General features: G+C 47.9%; 1 protein-coding gene across 1 annotated transcript in view; it reads left to right on the top strand.

Moving 5' to 3' along the window:
• Positions 1-23,769, top strand: part of NSD2 (nuclear receptor binding SET domain protein 2) — a 59,842-nt gene that overhangs the window by 21,108 nt on the left and 14,965 nt on the right. The window contains 10 exon segments of the mRNA XM_045881626.3: positions 2,266-2,410; positions 5,046-5,164; positions 7,675-7,756; positions 9,189-9,310; positions 19,846-19,977; positions 20,475-20,598; positions 21,575-21,775; positions 22,374-22,553; positions 23,131-23,287; positions 23,424-23,629. Of these exon segments, the coding sequence (XP_045737582.1) occupies positions 2,266-2,410; positions 5,046-5,164; positions 7,675-7,756; positions 9,189-9,310; positions 19,846-19,977; positions 20,475-20,598; positions 21,575-21,775; positions 22,374-22,553; positions 23,131-23,287; positions 23,424-23,629 (1,468 nt within the window).

Here is a 23,769-nt window from a genome sequence, read left to right on the forward strand (position 1 = left end):
TGCCAAGTGGCAGGGACCCTACCCTCCTGTGGGCTGGGCTGTGGTCCCTCTGGTTGCAAGGAGGGAGACCTTTTAGGATGCGAATGTCAGCAGGTAGATGGAGAGGACTGAAAGCCAGGAGGCTGGTTGCTGAAACCATAGCCGTCTCGATGGGGTGGATACGAAGATGTTCAGGAGCGGAGCTGGCCAGCCTGGCATGGATTTAGGTGCAAGGGGAAGAAGGCTACAAGGAGGATTCAGGAGTCTTGTTTGATGAAGCAGCTGTGAGCACTGCTAGGATTCATTCTGTTTGAAGATATTGTACTCAGGGGTGGGTGACCAAGGAGCGTGGTGGGTCCACAAATGCATGTGCTAATCTTGAGGAATCTTTAAGTGAAGAGTTCCAGAAGGCAGTTGTCCTGCGACTTTGAAACTCTGCATAGAAACCTTTGTTGCATGAAGGTCTGAGACCTTTGATGCTTGAAATGTTGGGGCTGCTGCGCTCACCCTCCGGAAGGATGGGCAGGCAGGACAGAATCCTGCTGGGCCAAGAGGTGAGGATGCCCTGCCCCAAGATGAGAGGAGGAAGCAGGTGTGTGGGGGGCCGGGACTGCCATGGCAGGGGCAAGGTGGGAATGGTGACAGTTCACAAGGGGCACCGAGGAGAACACCTGGTGGAACACTGGAGCCCAGAGCTGAACTTTGAATTGCAGAAGGCGTTCTCGGGCTGTGAGGACACTGAAGGGGCAGGATGATTGTGTAGGTGGTTGTTGATCCACATCTGAAAATGCACATGCTCTGAGATGCGAGGGTGGGTGGGAGTTGGTGGTGTGCCAGTGTCCATCAGGGCCAGGGAGGACACGATGAGGTGTGGGGGACACGGGAGGCTGTAGGAAGCCGTCTGCAGTGACCATGTTGTGAGTGGGGGTTTGCATTTTGGGGCGGAGGTTACCTTCGTTGGTTGGGCAGGTGGTGGATCTCGGTGGTAATAGTGACCAGCAGGATTAACTCGTTGATTCCTTATCACTGCCAGGTGAAGTGTTAGCAGCCCCACATCACAGAGGGGGAGACACCTTCACTTACCCAAGTCACAGAGCTGCCACGTGGGGGAGCCACATGCGAATCTGGGGTCTGGCTCCACAAAGCATGCTGGCTAGTGCTCAGAATCAGGCAGCAGACCTTTTTGAGAGGGCCTCCAGGGCAGTTGAGGCCTGTGTTACTTCAGCTCTGCTGTTGTAGCAGGAGAACAGCCCTAGAAAACAGGTAAAGGGGTGCTTGTGGCTGCTTCCCGTAGAACTTTATCTGTGAACGCTGATGCTTGAATTTCCTGTAATTTTTATGTGCTAGGAAATATTCTTCTGACTTTTTTTCCAACCGTTTAAGAATGTAAAATCAATTCTTAGTTCATGGACCATATAAAAACAGGAGGTGGGGCGGGTTTGGCTTGCCAGCCATCGTTTGTCCACCTCTGCGCCCCTGCTGTTGAGAGCTCTGAAGCTTGGGTGCACGTGAGAGCCCCAGAGAGTCTTGAAAACACTGATGCCAGACCCAGAGAATGAACTGGCCTTGGGTGGGACCTGAACACCAGAGGTTTTAAAACTTCTCTGGTTGTTAGTGTGCAGACAAGGCTGTGGGCCCATGGATCATCTGCAGACCTTGGGAAAATGCAGGTTCCTGGTTGGCAAGTCTGGGGTGGGGCCTGAGGTCCTCCTTTCTAGCATGCTTCCGGGGTGCTGATGCTGGCAGTCCCAGCATGGCTGGAGGGCCATGCAGGGGGCTTGTCTCTGTGTGCTGGCCTGCACTGTGAGGCATCATGGTGTGCTCCTTGGCCTGCCATCTGTACCATCCTTCCAGAGCATGTACCTGAGAGATGGAGGGTGTGTGCTATAGCAAATGAGAAAGCCAAGCTAAGACTTCACCCCTGTGTTGACAGGCACTTGTCCAACCACTGATTTTTCAAGGATGCCTAGATAATTGTAACTTGTAATAATTTAGTGATTTTGGAAAAGTGTATTTTTTCCTCTTACCACTTACTGTTTCCTGCCTTGACATAAATACAGTTGAATTCTTTTCACCAGCACTGTTTTTATTTATGAGCTTTCAATGGGTTATAGCATCAGATAGTCACTAATTTTCTTTGAAGCTTTTATGGGGCATTGTCCCATGATGGAATAAATACACCACATGCTGAGTTCCCAAGGGCTGTGCATTGGATTTTGTGCAAAACAAAACCCAGGTTAGCTGTAGGTATGTGGCCTTCTGACCCCACCTTTCCTGTGTCCACAGGTTGTTGCCGAGCACCCAGACGCCTCAGGTGAGGAGATTGAAGAGCTGCTTGGATCCCAGTGGGACATGCTCAACGAGAAACAGAAAGCGCGCTATAACACAAAGTTTGCCCTAGTGGCCTCTTCCCAGTCTGAAGAAGACTCTGGTAAACGTAAAGCTGTACTACGTACTCTGCTTCGTTGTGATGTGTGTGTCGTGTAGCCAGCTGAGCTCCGGTCTGGGAACTGTAGAGAAGCGTGGCCGCTCCCCGCAGCTCTGACCCCTGGTGCTTGGGCCAGCAGCCAGAGTGCGTGTGGTCACAATAAAGCAACCTCTGCTGTCTGCATTTTCTCCCTCGTTGTCGTGAGAGCTGCTCAGTGTGATCCTCTGTGCGGCCTGTGAGCCCAAGTGGAGTGGGCACTCTAGCCTTTGCAGCCGATGGGGTGGTGTAAGGGGGGACACAAGAAGGAAAGGAGCCTAGGCGGTCTCTAGGACTCCCTGCTTACGTGATGTGGTAGCATCAGACTGCAGGCACGTGGCCCCGCGGTGATGCCCTCCCGGCAGGAACTACGCCTGCACCTCAGGAGGTTCTCACCTCTGCAGGTGGGGGGCTCTGGACCTGGGAGCAGGGAGGGCGTTCCTGGCCTGTTTGCTTGAGCGCTCACAGGGTGAGGAAGGTGACTGTGGACTGACCTTAAGTGTGGCTGTCCTCTGGTTCTTCTTAGGCCTTCAGTTTAAAAAACAAAAAATGCTGCTTTGCTTTGGTCATTGGAAAGAGAAGGGAGGCTTAACACTGTTAAGCTTGGAGAGAACCTGTAACAGCGGTCAGATGTGTCATGCGTGCGTGGTTGGACACGTGTCATGGAAAACCGACATTTCTAACATAAAAAATATATGGTTATCAATTTAAAATACAAAACAATTCTGTATCTCTCAAGGTTCATGACTGAAGAGTTTTGGAGAGGCCAAATACAAAGTGTTTCAGGACTCACCTAAAAGGAGACCAGGACCCAGAAGTCATTGCACTTAGTCACTGTGTGCATTGGCCTGTGCTTCTAGACCAGTCCTGCGTGCATCCGACTCTTTCTGCGCACGCACTTATGCAACCTTCCTGTTTGTTCACAGATGCTGTGGATGTTAGGCCTTTCTAGATCGCCACATCAACTGTCTCTTATGTTAATATTGAATTTTGTTCAATTCAGCGTTTGTTGCAAATACTAGAATTCAGAATAGCGAGGATGTTCTGGATTTGTGCATTTTCTTTAAAAGGCAGACGTTCACTTGACTCTTCCTCAGTACACTGGATCTAGAAGAGTGGGCCTTTTCAATGACTGGCTTATTTAAGAATGAGTCAGGTTTTCCTGAAGCCAGATTTAACTACCCTTCAAGAGTTAAGTGTGACTGTGATTGTGTGTACTGAGTACTTAGCAGGCAGGAGGACAGGGTTGCTTTCCACTCTCAGTGTATGTCAGGTGTGTGCTTGTCCTGGAGGCCTTCTAGCCTCCCTCTTGGGGGCCCCCAATGCCGATAGCCAGGATGATGGGCTGTGTCAGTGGCATCAGCTGTCCCATGGCCTCAGTGTGAGGAGTTCAAACAGATGCCCACATTGCCTACGTCTGTATGAAACGCCTGCTTTCTTATTTTGGGTGCAGGGGGAGGTTCTTAGGTAAAGGACTGTGACATCATCTCACCTGTGTGAAGGTGAGGTGGCAGTTGCTGCTCACAGGTATCTATAGCTCAGTGGACACCTGTTGATGAGGTTGGGCAAACCGGATTGAGGAGGTTCCGGCAGGTCAGGCTGGCTCTGCCCTATGCTGGTTATGCTTGGTGAGCTGCGGAGCAGACCCCACCGCTCTGCAGGCCTCTTCCGGTGGGCCTCTATGGCCAGCCCACAGTGCTGGGGGGCGTAGTGTATGTAGGCGGGCTCACACTGTTCCAGGACTGGCAGTTTCTGAGGGTCTAGTAATAGACCCTCACCACCTCCGCCTGTGGTGAGGCCCTGGGCAGAGTGACCAGGGTGTGGCCAGCTGCACCTCCTTCTGAGGCACTGTTGGATGCCACACTCCTGGCTGTGCTACTCTGTCCCACCTGGCAGTAAGGTTTGAGGATGACACCGCCCTCCCACCAGATGTCTGACGAACAGTCCAGGGATAAACCCGGAACCTCTGTAAGACAGTCATGCAAATGGAAATACTGGATTTGTGCTTGAAATAAACATTGGTGTGTTCAAATTAATCACCTCTCTAGAATTTGCACTCTTACCTTATTACATTTTATTTTTCTAGGTCAGGACCTTAAATCTTAAATTAGTTGATATTCCTGGGAATACCTAATAACTGGCATAGTTAAACAACATGGAGAAAGCCCTTAATTTGCAGATACAAAAGGAGTGTTGCTACTTAACATACTTCTTTCAGGAAATGTATAAAAAGTAGCAAGTTGTGTACTTTTTAAAGTTGCATTTAAATTCCACTAGTCTTTGAATGTTAGTAATCTAGTGGGTTCTATTTAAATTTAATGCTATAGTACATTAAAATGTAATTATAACAAATACCAATATAATAATTTATAGATTAGATAAGGATTTTCCAGTATTTGATGTTACAGGAAATGGTCCCTTGCAATTTGCAAAATGCAAAGAGATTTGGTCTGTAATACTTAGGCCCTGGAAACCGACAGGATTACAGGAAGCCCATCAGGGGCTTGATTTGCACGTGAATGCCCGGGCTAGGTGATCATTGCTTTGGAGGGTGGCTTGTGGAGTGGTTTTCATGTAAGTTTCCCCCATCCCCCATTCCAAGGTAATGTAAATGGGAAAAAAAGAAACCACACGAAGAGGACCCAGGACCCTACTGAAGACGCTGAAGTTGAAGATGGACCCAGGAAAAGACTCAGGACCGACAAGCACGGTCTTCGGAAGGTAATTATGCCCCAGGCCTGCCTCGGCTGGAGGAGTGTGTACTGTGTGACTGTTCAGGGGCTTTGTTTCCCTTAGGGGAGGCCGATGGCCTTCCTCTGAGGATGGTGCTCAGCGGGTTTTGTTTTAGAGGCAGTAGGGCTTGCTTCTCCCCTGAAACCCCTTTGAGAAGGCTGCTGAAGAGAGCAAGTTCTTTTTTTTTTTTTTTTTTAAAGATTTTATTTATTTATTTGACAGAGAGAGAGACACAGCGAGAGAGGGAACACAAGCAGGGGGAGTGGGAGAGGGAGAAGCAGGCTTCCCGCCGAGCAGGGAGCCCGATGCGGGGCTCGATCCCAGGACCCTGGGATCATGACCTGAGCTGAAGGCAGTTGCTTAACCAACTGAGCCACCCAGGCGTCCAAGAGAGCAAGTTCTTATCTGCCAGGGACTTTAACACAAACTTCTGATACTTGGCTATCAAAGAAAAAATCCAAACACTTTGAATAATACTTGATGTTTAGATTTGATGGAATTGTATATACTAAAGATTGCCCTTGTCTATAGGGTTATTATTCAATGTGTAAATAATGGGTTGGCATGGAAACATCAAAATCCACTAGAGATATGTTATACTTCAATAAAAAAAGTTTTTCAAAATCCATTAAAGGCATTGAAAATGGATTTTATGAATTCATTCAGTTTATTAGTAATTCATGTTACTATTTACCTAATGGGACCACTAAGCAGGCTGTGTGACCACATAGATACGGAGATCCAGCCCCAGGGCCGTCTAGTTCTAGTGTAGTCCACCAGGCATCAAGGGGCAAAGTTTGCCTGGTACTTGAAGGAGTGTGAATCTGGCTTATGGTGCTCATACGTGCGGAGAGTGTGAGCCCTTTCCAGTGAGCCTTTATGGCCCAGTGCTGTTTATTCATGAACTGAGAGAGTTGAAACAGACTTTGTATCTTACGCTTGAGTTTATACAGAGTTGTCATGTATTTATGGTTTTGAGAAAAGCTTCATACTATCTTTTACTAATCTAAATTAAGAAGTTCCTTTCTTTATTATTTTATTTTGAAGAATGGAAAAATAAATTCCACATATTGTTGAAGTGTAACTATGTGGCCACCGCATCATCTGTCTTGCTCCTTTTTTTTTTTAAGATTTTTTGATTTATCTATTTGACAGAGATACAGCGAGAGCGGGAACACAAGCAGGGGGAGTGGGAGAGGGAGAAACAGGCTTCCCGCCGAGCAGGAAGCCCGATGCGGGGCTCGATTCCAGGACCCTGGGATCATGACCTGAGCCGAAGGCAGGTGCTTAACGACTGAGCCCCCCCAGGCGCCCCATCTTGCTTCTTTAAGGCCATTGTTGTAGTTCAGGGCAGCAGGGAGGCCCTGCCCTATTTTTCTGGCCAAGAGAACATTCTTACAGACACCTGTCAGGTGAAGTTGTTAGTGATCAAGTATCCAGCCCCGAGATAGGTAAAATTGACCTGCGTGACATCTGCGTTACCTGGCAGCTCACACTCCGAGTATCCCCTCTGGACATCCGTTATTAAAGCAGCCCTGTGCTTCAGTCAGACTGACATTGGCTGCCTTGAGATATTTGTATTTCATACTTACCTTAAAAAATCTGTGGCCCTGGACATTTGAAATACCAAATTCACATTAAGTAGATAGGTAGAAATGTTTTATTAACTAAGAGCTCAGGAAGTAGCACATAATAAAAGAGAAGTGGTGTCTCCCGCTGGTTGAGTTTTTATAAACCTGAGTAGGCCATATCCTGTACACTTCCTGTGCCCCTGTTACCTTGTCCACAGTCGTGGCTGCTTCCATCGGCCCCCGGCAGGCTGGAGAGTGGGGTTGGGGTGCAGGAACCGGCCCGGCCTCGGGACTGCGAAGGGGCAGGTGGCCGTGTGGCAGTGCAGCTTCAGGGCTGTCAAGAGAGGTTATTTTCAACTCCTTCAGATTCTGAACACTGGACAAAATGTTCCTGAGCCCTTCGTGTGTGTGTGTGTATGTGTGTGTGTGTGTGTGTGGTTTTTCTCAATTATGAAACGTGCTTTATCGATGATCTTTGTGAGGTTTGTCTGGACCTTGTCTCCAAATTGGAAATTGTCAGTGTAGGGATTTAGAGCAGTGATGTTGGCACTGACTTGAGGCCCCACTTGAGGTTGATTGGGCAACCTCTGGAGCAGAAGGGTTGTTTTCTTCTCCTTCACACTCTGCTTTGAGTTCAGAGGGAAATGTGAGTAGCATATGGAATGCAGCTCACGTGAAGAGTCTCTGCAACGTGACTCTATCATGGCCCGCCAGCCCCTCTATCCCAGCAGATGGTGGGGCAGGCGCAGGGGAGAGCCTCCCGGCTGTGGAAGAGGCGTGGGCCTGGGTCCCCGCTCATGGAGTGTGCGGAGCACATTTCCAAAGGAAGACGTTTCTGTTGCACAGCGTTTCAGCAGTCTGTGTTAGTTCACATTAGATTTTACCCCCCTTCCTTTTCTTCTTCTTTTTCTTTTTCTTTAATAACAGAGAGAGACGATCAATGACAAGACAGCCCGAACAAGCTCTTGCAAGGCCATTGAGGCAGCCTCCTCGCTGAAGAGCCAGGCAGGTAATGTGGTTAGCGCTTCTTCCTTGTCAGCTCTCCCAGGCGCCTGGGCTGGGCTGGAAGTGAACAGGAAGCTGGGCCGGGAAGGGTACGGGCTGGCCTCCAAGGGGTCTGACGGCTAATAAGGGGGAAGGGAGGTTCTCGTGCAACTGACTGTGTAAGTGGTCGCAGTCCTCCAGCTACATTTTATTGAAGTTATTTTTCTACTGGTTGCTACTGGGCTTTATTTTCAGTTTAAAATTACACTGAAGAAGTTATTTAAACCAGGAATACCCAGGTTTCTTACTTGACAGTGCCAGTTGTTGCTATAAATTACACCACTTTTGAGTATCTGGTCGTCTGTGTGTATTCGCTAAAAGTAGAAGTAATGACTAGTTATTTCTCTTTCACATGTTGAAGAAACTAGCTTCAAATGTTTGTGAAAAATAACTCAAAGCAATGAAAGGGGAAGCAGGCTCCCTTTCCCTTACTGTCTTTTTGAAGTGTCTGTCTGACAGTTTATTACAGAGAGCTTACCATCTCCAACTCTTCTTTGTTTTTTTTTAAGAGGGTGGGAGGGGGCAGAGGGTGAGGGAGAGAGAGAGAACCTCAAGCAACCCCCCCCCCCCCCCCCCCCCACTGAATAAGGAGCCCAACTCAGGGCTCCATCTCATGACCCTGAGATCATGACCTGAGCTGAAATCACGAGTCGGATGCTTAACCGACTGAGCCACCCAGGCACCCTCCAACTCTTCTTACATCTCAGGTTGAATTCCTAGGTGTTCGGAATAATTGATAGTTATCTAGCTAAATTCAAGGGACCACATGAAACAAGGTCCTCTACTCTTCCACCATCTTGCCTCCCAGCCTATCACCAACTCTTAATTAGAAAGGAAAACAACATTCAGGGGAGAAAGGAGCGAGAGTTGAAATGGATGTGTTTTCCTTATTTTGCATGAGGTGCTGTGCTGGTTTTCAAAAATCAATTAAATAGACTATGAGAAGGAGGACATTTGTGGGCAGTTTGAACATTGAGTGGATATTTGATATGAAGGGATTGTTACTTTTAAAAATGGTATAGCGGTCTTGTGGTTATATTTAAAACTTTATGTTTCAGAGACATGTACTGAACTTTTTACAGGTGAAATGATGTTTGTAATTTGCTCCAGAAGAATGTGGCAGGGGATGTGAAGCTAGGTGTGGATGGAGCTGTGTTGGCCCAGGTTGATCGACTGGGGGGCAGGCCAGGCAGGGGGACATTAAAGTTCACTGGACAATTTGCCTTTGTTTCTGTTCAGATTTTTTCACAGTAAAAAGTTAAGCCTTTACTATGACAAAGGAGCCCAAACAATTTATCTTTAGAACTTCGTTTATTACAGGGCTAATTTTGAAGCATTTAAGAGATTGAAGGTTTAAGATTTCAAACTTTACTTTATAAACCAAAATTGTTTTACAGCAACGAAACATCTGTCAGATGCATGCAAACCACTGAAGAAGCGAAATCGGGCGTCCACAGCAGCGTCTTCCACTCCTTTTAGCAAAAGTTCGTCTCCTTCTGCATCCTTAACTGAGAATGAGGTAAAATACTAATGATAGTGATGACCGTGGTGTTCGTATGAAGGCCATTTAGTTTCCCAAGTTGAAGTGTGAGCAAAAGTCAGACTTAACAAGCATAACACTGGTGTCCTCTCCACAAATGTAGGTGAGTTTCAGATTCTTTAAACTATGTATAAGTCATGGAATGGAAAAAAAAAATCAACTATTTTAGTCTATTTGAGCACCACAGATCTACACACATGCACACAGTGTATGTATAAATGTACGTGCATCTACTTTAGTCTGGATGTAGTTTAACTGTTCTTGAAATCTGTCTTAAAATGTTGTGTTCCCTATAGCCCTCACATTGTAATTAATTTCCCACATCCCAGCAAGTCTGCTCTGGTCCTCACATGACACTGTCACTTGAGCTGACTCTAGTCACTGTGCACTCACCCCAGGTGGGATGGAGGGTGGGTTACCTGCTGTGTCGGATTCCAGCGGTCTTTAGACCTAGGCTCATGGAGGAATGTCCTCATGCATTCCATGGTTGTAGTCCTTTAAATCCTGGCGTATTCGTAGATACTTGAGTGTGGAGGTGAGTCAGAACCACCACGGTAATACGACTCCTCTATTTTCTGGATTTGCAGAATATACAAGAGCAGAATAATAGCTACTTGAGGCTATTACCCTCATTGTATCATGACATCTGGACTTCATCACCAAATTTAAAGTCTTTGCTGTTCTAAAAACAAAACAAAACAAAAAACAGCCTCAGAATGCAAGTCTGACACTTTTTTTTGTCCAGAGGGAGTTTTGGATTCCCGATTTTAGTGACTACCCAAGGAGTTTATATTCAAGTTTTAATTCCTTACTGTTTTGTTCCCTGTGATCCTCTTTTTCTCATTGTAGACATGAGTTCTGTTTTTAGAGTATTTATGAGATGCTAACCTTGGGCTTTTTTTGAACAAGGCAGTAAGGCAGGGAGTGGATAGACCCCTCGCCCTGTTGGGCAAGAAGGTGGCACTTCTGACCTGGTCTCTGCCACGGTCACTGGTGGGGCCTGGCCGTTCTCCTACTGTCTCTCAGCCTTGGCTGCTTCCTCGCCTTAGATGAGGCGCGGGCCTTCCTGCATCAGGTGTCTTCTAGGGACCTAAGCCATCTGAGGGGGCGCAAACACAGAGAGCTGCTCTGAGCAGGGTCTTTGGGGATTCACACCAGTAGTGGGGGGAAGCTGCTCATGTGTGTGGGAACCGGGACTTTCTCATAGTTTGCTATGTGTGTAGGTGACTGAACATTTCTCATATCTGGGCACATTCAAGAAAATGCAGTATGAATTCTTCACTGAAATTCCAGGGACTTATTGAAACATGGAAAAGAAAAATTCTATACAAAATATTTTCCTTTTTTCGTGTCTGAATTATGATTAGTATCCTGAAAAATGACGATTCTAATTCTAAAGAAGAATATTAAAAATAAAAAGTTTCAGGTCTATAGACCCTTCCGCTTAAAGTCAACTTTTTTATTTAAGAAGATTTTTAAATAAGTTTTTCTTTCATTGCACTTTGATCCACTGTCCAATTGAATTTTTACTTCGTTGTCAGATATAGTTGCAAGAAAAGCTCTGAGGCTGAAAACAAATCTTTTCTGTCATTCCTGGTCAGAAGCTGTGCCAGCCAAAGGCTTGGATTCAGGGCAGCACAGCCCAGGGTGGACACAGCCGGGGTGGGGTTAGAGCAGGTGGGTCAGGCTTGGTGGTCTGACGTTCACTGGGACCAGGGTGAGTGTGATCTTTGTTTTGAACTTGGGAAGCCTTCGATGAAGCATTTTATAATCATTAGATTTCATTGATTTTTTAATTCTTTAGAACTTCAGAAGTGGATAGTTTATTAAATATGTTTATATTATATATTAAATATATTAAAATCATACACTGTCCTGCATTTTGAAGGTGATACATAGATCCCATAGTATGCATTCTGTTGCTTATATAAAAACATTTAAATTACTAGGCCTTTCCGTCAGACCACTTTCATGTGGCTTATATGAATCTTTCATTAGCGTTCATTTTTATAGAATTATATTGTTCATTAAAACCACTTCAGGTGAACAAAAAGCCTTGTCTGTTATGTGTTAACACTACTGAACTACAGTACGCGTTTACAACGCTGAACGCCTGTTAGCACGGGAGGCAAAATGTAGTGTTATAAAACAACATCCTATAAACCACCGGTCCCGTTCTGGTGGGAGTTAGGCAGCCATGGGAGTTGCTGTTTGGGGTTCATACTGGCCCCTTATTCAGGTCACATGCCCACTGCATGTTTGTGTGTCCTGCTTTTATCACCCTTGATTGAAATGGTTTTCACAGAGTTGGTATTTCAAGACATTTGAGGTCACTTGTGGTTTAAGTTCTCCTCAAAAAAGGTGTATGTGAGAAATAAAATTGATATTGGAATAATTATTACATAGTACTAGAGCACCCTAATGAAGAGAATAGATTAAAATTACACACTTGCATGACGAAGGCCTGTGAAGGAATTAATGTGATTTAAGTGTTTTGTAACTTCATTTCTTATTCCCTTAGTAGAGCAAATTCTTATTTTTTTCGCCTTCACTGGTAACAGCTTTTATGGGAGCCCACATCAGCCAAGTTGGATTTGAACTCAGCTGCCCTGTACTGCACTTAAAATGATGTAATATTCCAGGATGTCTGCTGCAGGTGGTGTATCATCGTACACTCTAAGGGACATTCCTGTCACAATCCTTTTATGGAAGATGTGTGATAATCTGTTTTTACTGGTATTACTAACACACACAATGGAGAAAACAGATAACAAATTTTAAGACCAAGGTAAGATACCCAATCAAGGCCATTTGCCTGATCACATTCATCTCATAATAGAAACACACTCATATTGCAATGATCCATGTAGATTTCACGTTGAGGGGACGCCCTTCACCTGGGGCTGCCCTGGGCCTGTGACAAGGACTCTGCGCTGAAGGGGCTGGTCTTGCTAGAGGCCACACTTGTCTGCTAGTTCACGACTTGCTGAGTTTTTACTGAAAAATGCTGGCATCTGCACCTTCAGAAACAGAAAACAAGCAGCACACACTAAAAGGAGTCCTCGTCAGCTAATCCCCATTGCCAATGGAATGTACTCAGTACTGTACATATTAAACTAATTTCCAACGTAAAAGGCAGGAGGAGTTTTGATTCTGTCTTTTTTTTACTAAGCAGTTTTACTACGACACTGTATACAGCAAATTTGTAGGAAAAATACCATTTACAGTATCATTATGAGCCATTTCACTCTACTTTTGATTCAGTGACCGGTATCTCGGTGATACCATGATCAGGTTATTTACAACAACCGCTTCATCAGTTGCTTTTGTAGGACATCCACCATCACACTAAACGTCTAAGTCTTGGGTGACCACCTGGCGTCCTGCCCCTGGGTGTCCGCATGTTTGCATGGTGAGGCACAGGGCTCGCTTGCCCCCTTCAGTTCGTGGAGGCAGAAGGAGTGCTGTTCACGTTACCATGTTAACAGCACCCGGTTCATTCTCAGCACACTCTGCAGATGTGTTCTACCTTTAATGAAAGTTTCTGACTAATACTTGTGTTCTAAACCGTTAAGTAATGTAACGCATGTTAAACACTTAGGGTGCCTGGCGCCTTGCAAGGACTCAGTGGTTCGCTGTTGTGACAATAATGGTTATAACAATAAAAATAATAAAATCACCATCATTCCATTTTTATCCAAAAGTATAAATTTTGCTTTGGCATGAAAAGCGATCCTCTTGACTGCATTATGCACGTGGGGGTAAAATAAACCTAGAAGTGGCAGACACTGGGTTGGTTTGAATAGCACTTGAGGGTACTAGCCTGTGGCTGGGGGCTAGTCCGGGTGGCTCTGCCCAGAGCTGGTGGGATACATGGCCTCCAAGGTGGCCTGAGTCATGCTGTTCCTAAAGGACATGAAAAAGCTCAGGAGTAAATGCAGGGTTCACAGAAAACTAATTATTAAATTTAAAAATATGAAAAAAGGTCATGTAAAAGTGGTCCAGTTCAAGAAACGATCACCCCAAGTCAAGACTAGCCTGAAAGGCTTTAACAAGAATTCATTTGAAATTATAGCATGATGAATTTTGAATGGGCAGCCAGTCAGCTCCCAACATGTGTTAGGTGCATTAGAAGTTAGCCAGAGAGTAGGCACTTTCCTCTTTAGGCAGAACTGTCAAAATGGCTGAATAGCATATCCACTAGGCAGCATAAAATTAGCATCAGCTGAGTACATAGGAGGGCATGGGGTGGGGACAAGGATAGGGGAGTATACAGTGTTTCTCAGGATAGGGGAGTATGCAGTGTTGCTGGGGATATTGGGAAGGTGGCCAGGTGCAGGCAGTGAGAAGGACAGTCCCACAGGTGGCAGAATTGCCCTGCTCCAAATGCCAGCAGTGGTCTTGCTGGGGGATGCCAGTGGATGAGCAGAGCTCCCGAGAGGGCTCACCCATGGCTTCCTGAAGGTGAGTGGAAAGGGCTCCTGTTTTGAAAGAGCTTAGCGGCAAGTAAGTTTGTCTGCCAAGAGCACAAAAATTCATTATGCTACTAATTTAACATGAATTCCCTCATTTCCTAGAGAGATCAGAATAACACTGATACATTCTAGTCTTGTCATCTGAACTGCCTGTTGGTGAGATGACTTTTGCTCATACTGACATAGAACTGTTGTAACGGTCCCATTTACTTGCTTCGAACCATCTGCCATACACCGCATTTGTGCCTGGTGAGAGGAGGTAGGTATGAGAAGGAACTCTCTAGTATAAAATGTGAGGCATTCGCAAGAGGTAAAGACTTGTCTGAATATACAACAGTTTAGATTGTAGCTGTTTTAAAACTGAAAATTCCCCACTGTGATAGGGCGGTACGTTAAGTAAGTGCACCTGTTGGCAGTCGGGGTTCTGTATTGTTTACCCACCTGCTATGCACTTCTGTCTCCCCTGTGGGGCCTTTCTTTAGAGTTAATACAAAAGTTAAATGTCTCTGGTGGTGATGAATTTAGGTGTACTAGCATCTCAGTGCTCTCTTTGTACAGTTCTATCTGTATAAAGATACCTGTTGTGTCTCTGTCTCCCAACTGAAAATAACCCGTGTTTTTTAGGAGGATGCTCCTAAAAACTACCAAGAAATCTAGGCCAAATCTCATGGCACGGAAGCACAGCTTCATGAACATAAGGCCAAGGGTGGCTCTGCACCGTGCGTGGAGGAGTCTTGTCTGTCTCACCTCCTCCAAGAAGGGTTATCCTGCTTCATAGGTGTTCTCTGGGAGGTACCCCCAGCTTAGATGTGTCTGAGTCCAAGGCTTTCTCTGGAAGTTCAGGCAGAAGCACAGAAAGGTTTAAGATGAAGCGTTCAGGGTTTGGGGAGCGGGGTAAAGGTGGTGGGCATGGTACCAGCTGCTTGCACCAGAGGAAAGGATGCAGAAGACTCGGCGGAACCTGAACCGTTAGTGACGAGGTCGGCGTTCCCTGGGGTCTCTTTGGCCCTGACCTGCTTGCCCGAGACTTGAGACCAGAGGTGTGCGAGGGCCAGCATTGAGGGCAGAGCCGAGCCAGTGTTTGCCCAGGGGTGGTGACTCGAAAACCACCGAGGGTCTGTCTTAGCAGTGTCCCCCCAAAAAGAATAAAGCTAAGATTGTAGATCAGCATCGTTTGGTTCCCAGAACAGAAAGGGCACCCATGTATGGGTACAAAATTAAAATGATAAAGAAATGCCTTTGAAGAGGGTTCTTGGCCAGAGCCTGACGTGAGCGGATGTGGGGCCCTGCTGTGGCAGACAGCTGTGATTCCGTGCATTATTTCCGTAATAAAAGCACAAGCGTGTTTCAGTCAAGTCCCCCATTCATTTGGTCCAGCGCAGCAGAAAGGGGAGGCTCGGCGAGCGGTTCCTTGGTGACTTAGCTGCCCTGTGTGTGGTCAGGCTGGTGAGGAGGCTGGGCTCCTGTCTGAGAGGGCAGACACCTGTACTTTGGCAAGTGGACTGGGTTCCTTTCTCGCTTGATCTCTGACCTAACGCTTCTGAGTCCTGTCTAGCCCTTAGATGATTAACTCGTTCTGGTCCAGGTAAACTTTTGTGTGTGACCTGGGGAGGGCTCTTTCTACTTGGTGCCAGGCCGTCGCACGGCAGGCTTATTAAAGTCATTACTGTCCTCCCGGTTTTAAAAATCTCTCAACGGAGAAAGTGATTGCTGAGGCCTGCTCTTTATCTTTCAGAATATGAATCTGAATGAGAGTCTTTTTCTAAGAGAATTGAATCTGGTTAGAAAAGGTTTCACAAAATGCTCCCCAATCTGTTACTGTCTTCTTACCGACTCTTAAAAGTTCTTTTTCCCTTTTTCTCTTCTCTTCTTTTTTTAAGAAATATACTGACTTCTATATGTTTTAGGATTTTTGGTCGGTGACCTCGATTTTGATCCCTTTAAATACTATTTTTGCTGTTTTACCTAGAATATTAGAAATTACCACTAATTTACTTGCCATTGATGGAAAATCAACCATCCTTAGCAGGTAGGAGATGGTTTGTACCATATTCATCATTCTCCTTGTACTGCCTGGGGGAGGGGCATGCTCCCTTCCAGGCATTTTCACCAGCGAGGGCGGGTGTCCCTCAGTGTCAGGCCCTGTCGTTGTGTTAGAGACCTTTGTGACTAGCAGGTTACATATTAGATCCACTTTATAACTTTTTCTGGCCTACATGTAGCTGTTGAGTTTTGGCATATAATTCTTTGGTATAGATTTTAAAGCGTGCTAACCATTCAGGCATGTTGTACCTTTAAGGAATGACTGAAGTAGGGGTGGGGTGGCCCAGCCCGGCGGTGGGGGTGGGGGGCTTGCTCAGCTGCAGGCAGGGGCTTCATTCCTGTTTTCAAGTTGCCACAGGGAGGGCACAATGTGTTGCCTGCAGCAGGCCAGCCCACGCCCCTCCCCAGCCCACTCTCTACGGGACGGCCACTACTGAGGGATATAGTTGGGGCAAAGTGGGATTGATAGGACATTTTAGAGACTCGTTTTACCCCTGATCAGGGCCAGCCTTGAATCTGGACCAGTAGCTGCATGGCCTGATGCTGCCGCCATGGCCAGCACTTGGCTCTCACTGGCACCTTCTGGGGCTGTCGGACGACACAGAAGCACCCAGGTTAGAAGTTGAAGCACAAAGACCGTGTGTGAGCTGGAGATCTGGGTGTTCAATGACTCAGACCTAACCCTAGAATTTAGGGGCAGCTAGGATGGTTCTAGTCGATGTCATCTAGAAGGGTCGCTTTAATAAAAGTTATTCTGAACTGTAGTATTTTAGGTGATGAATGACTGATTTAAAAATTATTTTAATTCCACTTTTAATATTTCACTGTGATGTTAACTTGGAGGACCTGTCTGAGACTAGTCTTTTGATTTTAAGCTCATTAAATCTGCTGAGCACAGGATATTTATCATGTGTAAATCCAAAATACTGTGTGAAAGTACTTATAGTTATTTCTTCCTTTACAAAAGCGTAACTTAAACATGAAAATAATGTTGGTTTATAGAAATATTTATTGTTCAAGGTCTGTAATTGTATTTCAAAAATGATGTGGTATTCAACTTGTGAAGGGATTTGTTTTGTCAAAAAATTTTACAATCACTGTGTATACCACCGTCCGAGGCGTAGGGGCCCTTTCCCATCACAGCAGAGAGGACTGGGATCTGCATAAGTCACCCTAAATGGCTACATTGTTTCTAGAAGTTGGTTCAAATGTGTTCACTAGGTTACCTTATGTTCATTAATACCATCTTGAAAAATGCCTGTGATGCGTGTTAAGGAGACAGCCTTCCCTGCCCATAAAGTGATGTATTTCTAAGGCAAGTAGGCAATTGGATACTATCACATACTGAGTGGGGAGTAGAGGAAGTATTTTCAGACTCAAGAAAACTTTGGAAAGTCAGGAACTAAGCTGCTTGGAGATCTGTGCTGCCAGCGTGGCTTTGGTGGAGTCGGGAAGCGCCGGGAAAGTTCTTGACAGAGTCTGTGTCCGTTCAGTTCCTCCATTGTTCTTTTTCCAAATGCATCCTACTGGATCTGGAATAGACCGTAGATGGCGTAGACTGAGATTTGGGACTGTGTTGGGACCATTCAGGTGAATGTGTCGCTTTCACAAACAGCATCTCCGAGTAAGTACCGTCACCTGGTGCACGTGGAGCCTGCAGCTGGAGTAAGGCGTGCTGGTGCGGTGCCCTGCGTACTGTGTCCTTCTTGCGGGTGGTTTGCTGAGCACAGAGCCGTTGGACCCCTCCGACTATGTGCTAGTTGTCTGTCCGGTCGCTGGGAAGGGGTTGGGTGGGATGAAAGTCGCCATCTCCTGCAATCTGTGTCATGGACTGTAATATTGTAAGGTCTGTATTCTGTATGTGTATCTTAGACCCCAATCAGGAAACAAGCCTCATGTGTGTCTTTAACATTTATATTTCCATTCAAAATATGTATTCAGTGTTTATTTCCTCAAAACAGACTTTGTTAATTTAGGAAATATCTCCAAGTGGAAACGTGCTAACTTTTTCTGTAAATCTTAAATAAAAGGTGCTGTTCCTTTCTTTGACCCAGGACTGGTCTGTGTTTTCTGTCTTTCTCTCCATGCAGTTTTTCTTTTTTTTTTTTTTTTTCTTTTTTTCTTTTAAAGCTTTCAATTTGTTCCAGCCACAATGAGGGAAGAACATGGGTTGGTGGGTAGGGCACCGGGGCTCTCTCCCCTGGGCCCATGTTGACGGCTCTTTCTTTGGGCCTCGGTTCCTCCGTCAGACGGTTCAGCCTTGGGCTGCTCTTTGAGTGGGGCTGGGCCAGGAGGTGTGGCTACTCTTCCTGATGCCCCCGGGGGCCCCCCAGCGCCCAGTGGCGTCTTGCCTCAGAGAGCTCAGCACCCCGTCCCCCTCCCGTCTGTGACTCCGGATCCGATGGACATGTTAAAAATTGGGGTTTGAATGCAGAGTTTTTTTCGAGTTGCCTTCTTTCTGAATGTTAAATGTTAAAGAAGTAGGGGGTGAGCTGATAGGGAGGGGCTCCCTCTGGCCAGCTTGGGGGGGGAGCCTTGCTGTGCGAGGACCCCTATAATGTAGTATATACATTCACGCCGCTATTTCCATCTTCCTGGAAAAGGTGAGGAAATGAAGCTTAAGAGGCTGCTTTCTCCGAAAACTGTGTTGTTAAGGGATGTGTCAGGTGTAGAGTAGTGAGGCAGGAACAGTGGGCCCACACACCTGTCAGCCCTGCTGCAGAGGCCCGTCAGAGCCAGCATGTCCCTCACACGTCTGCCCACTCACACCAGTTCTAAGTCCGTGTTTACTGGGTATTTTCCTTCTACTGCTCCCTGTCACGTCAGTGAGCTCACTCTGGAAAATGTTCATTGATAAGACTACAGAATTGGGTGGATTGGCTGATGGGGTTTGTTCTGTTCTGTTTTGTTTCAGTGTGGCCCGACTTTAATTTCTAGCTTTGTGTTCACTAGCAAACAGCAGGCCGATGACATGATTACTTGTTGTGATTATCAAGGTGTATAGGAAATGTAGTTTATACTTTTGTTGTGTTGAAAAATTCAGTTTTCAACATTCATTTACCTAACAGCAAATGAACACTAAATGTGTTTTTAGTTTGTTTTTTTTAATTTGAATTTGGTATATGAGAAAATTTTCTTAACTAAAGATTTATGGATTTCTATGTAGAGATTTAGTATTGCTGCTCAAACACGGGCAGTGTTGTGTGCCATGAGGAGGGAGAGGGTTAGCTCGGGCTGGGTGATTTCTGATGATGAAGAGGATGGATGAAATACAACTGGGGGATGGTCCTTTGGTTTGCTCAAAGGTTCCACATTTTTCTCCCAGGCCTTTCTCTCAGACTCACCTGTTAACAGAGTCGGCAGGTTTTACCTTGCCTTTTCCCACTTTGAACCTTCTGGGGAGAAGAGGCCACAGGAGGAGAACAGGACGGCCAGTTAGTTATGGGTGTGATACTTCTGGAGCACTGGTGTTGGGCCAGCACTCTGGGGCACAGACACACCTTCAGAGCAGCCCACGGGCTCCAGAAGCAAGACCACGGTACAAAGGCCTACCCGTTGACGCTGCACCTCGATCCTTTAAAAAGTCATTAGGTATTAGTCTGTTTCTCTTGCTTCAAAATAGTTGGAACTTAAAGAGATGGGGTAAGGAAGGTCAAGATTCTCAGTCCCAGAGCGCATCTTAGGTCACCTGCTGGAGCAAATTGGGTTTTCGTCAGAGTTCCTCTGTCAGGAACAGAGAGGTGTGAAATTCTGTGCCTTTTCTACAGAAGTGTAACTAAATGTCGAGGAGGGTACAGTCCATTTCTGAATTTCTACACAGTTCAGTGGCCAGGTTGTGCCATCACAAGCAACAGCTGACACCGTATGTTTGCGACAAGTAGCTGGCAGTTGGGGACGGGTGCTGAGCAGGCCTGTGTGTGAGGTGACGCGGGTGGGCCGTGTGACGCCACCACTCTCCGCGACTAGTGAACTGTCGTCCGCCTCCTTCACCTCCAGGTGTCAGACGGCCCGGGAGACGAGCCCTTGGAATCCCCGGACGAGAGCGCAGATGAAACGCAGACCGAAGTGTCCGTCTCATCGAAGAAGTCTGAGCGAGGAGTAACCGCCAAAAAGGAGTACGTGTGTCAGGTGAGGGGAAGGCGGTCGTTTGATTTGTCCCTGGACCCGGTCCCGGGCCACATCTTCACTCTTTCCTCGAACCCCACCCAGCATCCCACTGATTTTTGTTTTGAAGGCGTGGGGTTGCCAGCAGAATCCTGGATAAAGTGCCCCGGGGAGGGTCCTGCCGCCACACACACGGTCTGTCTTTTCTGTTACTGAGTCACAGCCGTCCTGTGTGAGGGACACACGTTTGTACGTGCGTGCTTCCTGAAGCGTCGGAAGCCGGGGGCCTCACCGCCAGCTCCGTGGCCCGTTGGGGCAGGTCACTTACCCACTCTGTGGCCGGGCCTCCTCTGGGAGGTGGAGGCCGCGGGGAACCAACCCCCTGGATGAGTTTGATTTATGATGATGGAAATGTGTGTGAGTTTTCTCGATTTTCACATCTGATTCTAAACCTCCCGAGTGTAACCTGTAGGTTTGGGTGCCGGGTGTGGCTTTATCGCTGTCCCCTTTCTGCCCTACAGCTGTGTGAGAAGACAGGCAGCCTCGTGCTCTGTGAAGGCCCCTGCTGCGGAGCTTTCCACCTTGCTTGCCTCGGGCTCTCCCAGCGGCCAGAAGGGAGGTTCACTTGCAGCGAATGCGCTTCAGGCAAGTTCTCCTGTAGCTTTTCAGCCATGCGTCCCGCCGCAGGCAGGCCTGTGAGCGTCCCTGCCGGCCGTGGAGCCTTCCTCCGAGGCTCCTGCACGGAGTGCGTTGGTGCGCTTCCACACGTGGGTCCTGACGCGGTGTTCGTGGCGGAGACCCCTGTGGAGGACAGCTGCTTCCCTGCCGGGCTCTGTGGCCCCCCCACCCCCGCAGGCCGGCCCGAGCCCTGCTCCGTGAGGTGGCTGGCGTGGGGTGCCACGGTGCCGTAGGGCCCGCACTACTGGTGCTGGTGACCTAGTCAGTCACGGAACACGGGCTGCTTTAGAGACACGGCAGGAACCCGAGCTTCAGTTTCAACAGAAAGAACAGCTCCCACGCTCTTGCCTGAGCGGCCGTCGGGACTCGGCAGCAGTCTGGGGGCTGCTGGGGAGACAGGCCGTTCCGAGGCAGCCCCTCCTGTCCACGGCCGGACCTGAGGGTCTCCTGGCTCTCGTGGGGGCATGTCCTAGCTTGGGAAGACACCCGGAGTCTTCCAGAGAGTTCTCTGACGCCAAGCCAAGGCCATCCGATGCAACAGTACCCTGCTTCTGGAGGCATATGCCTGCCTCTGATTATAAGTGATTCCTCACCGTGCTTGGTTAACTGCTCTCAAAAGGGACAGTAAAAGCCTTTCTTCAGAGGAGTGCCTCCTTTTACGCTTCTGGCTAGTTCGAGTGGGTGTTCCTCCCTAGGCTGCCTCCTCCTCGGACTCTCTTGTCCTCCAGGGGAAGCTGGAGCCTAGTTCATAGCGAGGTAACCCCTGATGGCTGGGCTTTTTTGAAGCATGCTCGGACTAGTCAGCAAGGTCAGAAACAGAGCCAGAGGCATCAGCAGCTTGGGCTGCCTCTGGCAGAGCTGCTGGAGCTTAGTGGCCCAGGAACGACAATTTAATTCTTGTTCTTTGCACCTTTTTCTGCCCCTTTCTTTAACCGTTTGTTAGGGATTCACTCATGTTTTGTGTGTAAGGAGAGCAAGACAGATGTGAAGCGCTGTGTCGTGTCGCAGTGTGGGAAGTTTTACCACGAAGCTTGTGTGAGGAAGTACCCTCTGACCGTGTTTGAGAGCCGAGGCTTCCGCTGCCCCCTCCACAGCTGCGTGAGCTGCCACGCTTCCAACCCATCCAACCCGAGGCCATCGAAAGGTACAGGTACACCCCGGAGCTTCGCCGTGACTTCAGTGTGCTCACGGGGACGCACGGAAGGGGCGGGCCGGCGGCCGGCCCAGCTGTCCTTCTGTCACTGACTCGACGCGCGCCAGGTTAGGGCTTTTCTTGGGAGAGGATCTGCCTCATGCTGCATTTTCCCTTCTTCCTGCCCTAAGTGTCTTTCTAAAGATTCTTAATTTTAGGAGGGGGAAACCTTTGAACCATTTTGATTCTATTTGTTCTGGCTTTAGTGCTCTTTCATATATAAGAAAATTATTTTTTTAAGATTTTATTTATTTATTTGAGAGAGACAGAAAGAGCATGAGCCAGGGTTCGGGGGAGAGACAGAGGGAGAAGCAGGCTTCCCGCTGAGCAGGAGCCCGATGCGGGGCTCGATCCCAGGACCCTGGGACCATGACCTGAGCCGAAGGCCGACGCTTAACTGACCGAGCCACCCAGGCGCCCCTATCCTAGTTATTTTTTTCCATCGAATACTTCGTTTATTTCAGCATTAATTTTCTTAATGTGTGGGGGCTTGGTCATTTCAAGTTGCCCTGTTCACTGTTGGGTCTTCAGTGCATGTCTCTGCCTTCAGGTAAAATGATGCGGTGTGTCCGCTGCCCGGTCGCCTATCATGGAGGGGATGCTTGTCTGGCAGCCGGCTGCTCGGTGATCGCTTCCAACAGCATAATCTGCACGGGCCATTTCACTGCTCGCAAGGGGAAGAGGCACCACGCTCACGTCAACGTGAGCTGGTGTTTTGTGTGCTCTAAAGGTGAGGGCCGTGCCGCTGGGGGCTGCTCGACACTGTTACTCTGTTGGAGTCGTGTGAGTGGGTGGGGAGCGCTGCTTCTCATGGCTTCTCGGCACTCAGCTCCGGCAGGTAACCCCAGGGGCCGCGTGCGGAGGCGGGGCTTCCGCGCTCCTCCAGCTTTGGGTCCTGATGTTCGTGATGTCCCCTGTCACGTGCAGTCATACACCGTGATGTTTCTGAATTAACTGTGACTGGTGCACAGACTGAGGGGAAGTTATTCATGGTGGTAGTAAAATGTGCTTTAAAAAAAAAAGATTTCAGGGAGAGAGCGTGCGCTTGCATGGGCTGGGGTGGGCCGGGGGGGAGAGAGAGAATCTCAGCAGGGAGCCCAGTGCGGGGCTTGACCCGAGGACCCTGGGACCATGACCTGAGCCGAAATCCAGAGTCGGAGGCTTAACCGACTGAGCCCCCCAGGCGCCCCTGAAATGTGCTTTTGAGTCTGTCGCCAGGCGGCTGTTGTTAAGCTGATGTCTTAGCTCGAGGTGTGGAGCTGCCAGACCGCAGGAGGCGGCCTGAGCCAGCTCGCCCTCCCTTGCAGGGGGAAGCCTCCTGTGCTGCGAGTCCTGCCCGGCCGCCTTCCACCCTGACTGCCTGAACATCGACATGCCCGACGGCAGCTGGTTCTGCAACGACTGCCGGGCCGGCAAGAAGCTGCATTTCCAGGACATCATCTGGGTGAAGCTCGGGAACTACAGGTGCGAGAAGTAGAGCCCCGCGCTTGCCCACCTCCTCGTTCACATGTGTTCTTTTCCCTTTGCAGGACTGAAAGCACTGAATGATTGTCACTCTGTCTGAAGAGTCTGTGAATCCTCTTTTTAATATTTATAATAGATGGTGGCCGGCAGAAGTTTGCCATCCCAAAAATGTCCCCCCAAATATTCAGAAACTGAAGCACGAGATTGGAGAATTCCCTGTGTTTTTCTTTGGGTCTAAAGATTATTACTGGACGCATCAGGCGCGAGTGTTCCCGTACATGGAGGGGGACCGGGGCAGCCGCTACCAGGGGGTCAGAGGGATCGGAAGAGTCTTCAAAAACGGTACGGAGATTTCCAGATGCAGTGAAACTACACTCTGGGGTACTTTTTGCTAATCCTGATTTCTGCTGTTGGAAAGTTTGGTTTCTGTAGAAAACACTGGGCTAAGTGTTCTAGCTGTACTTTAAATTAGAAAAAGGTAG

This window comes from Mirounga angustirostris, unplaced genomic scaffold, assembly GCF_029215605.1.
Source record: "Mirounga angustirostris isolate CCGP_5_RB_7025 unplaced genomic scaffold, mMirAng1.0.hap1 SCAF_2, whole genome shotgun sequence".
NCBI lineage: Eukaryota > Metazoa > Chordata > Mammalia > Carnivora > Phocidae > Mirounga > Mirounga angustirostris.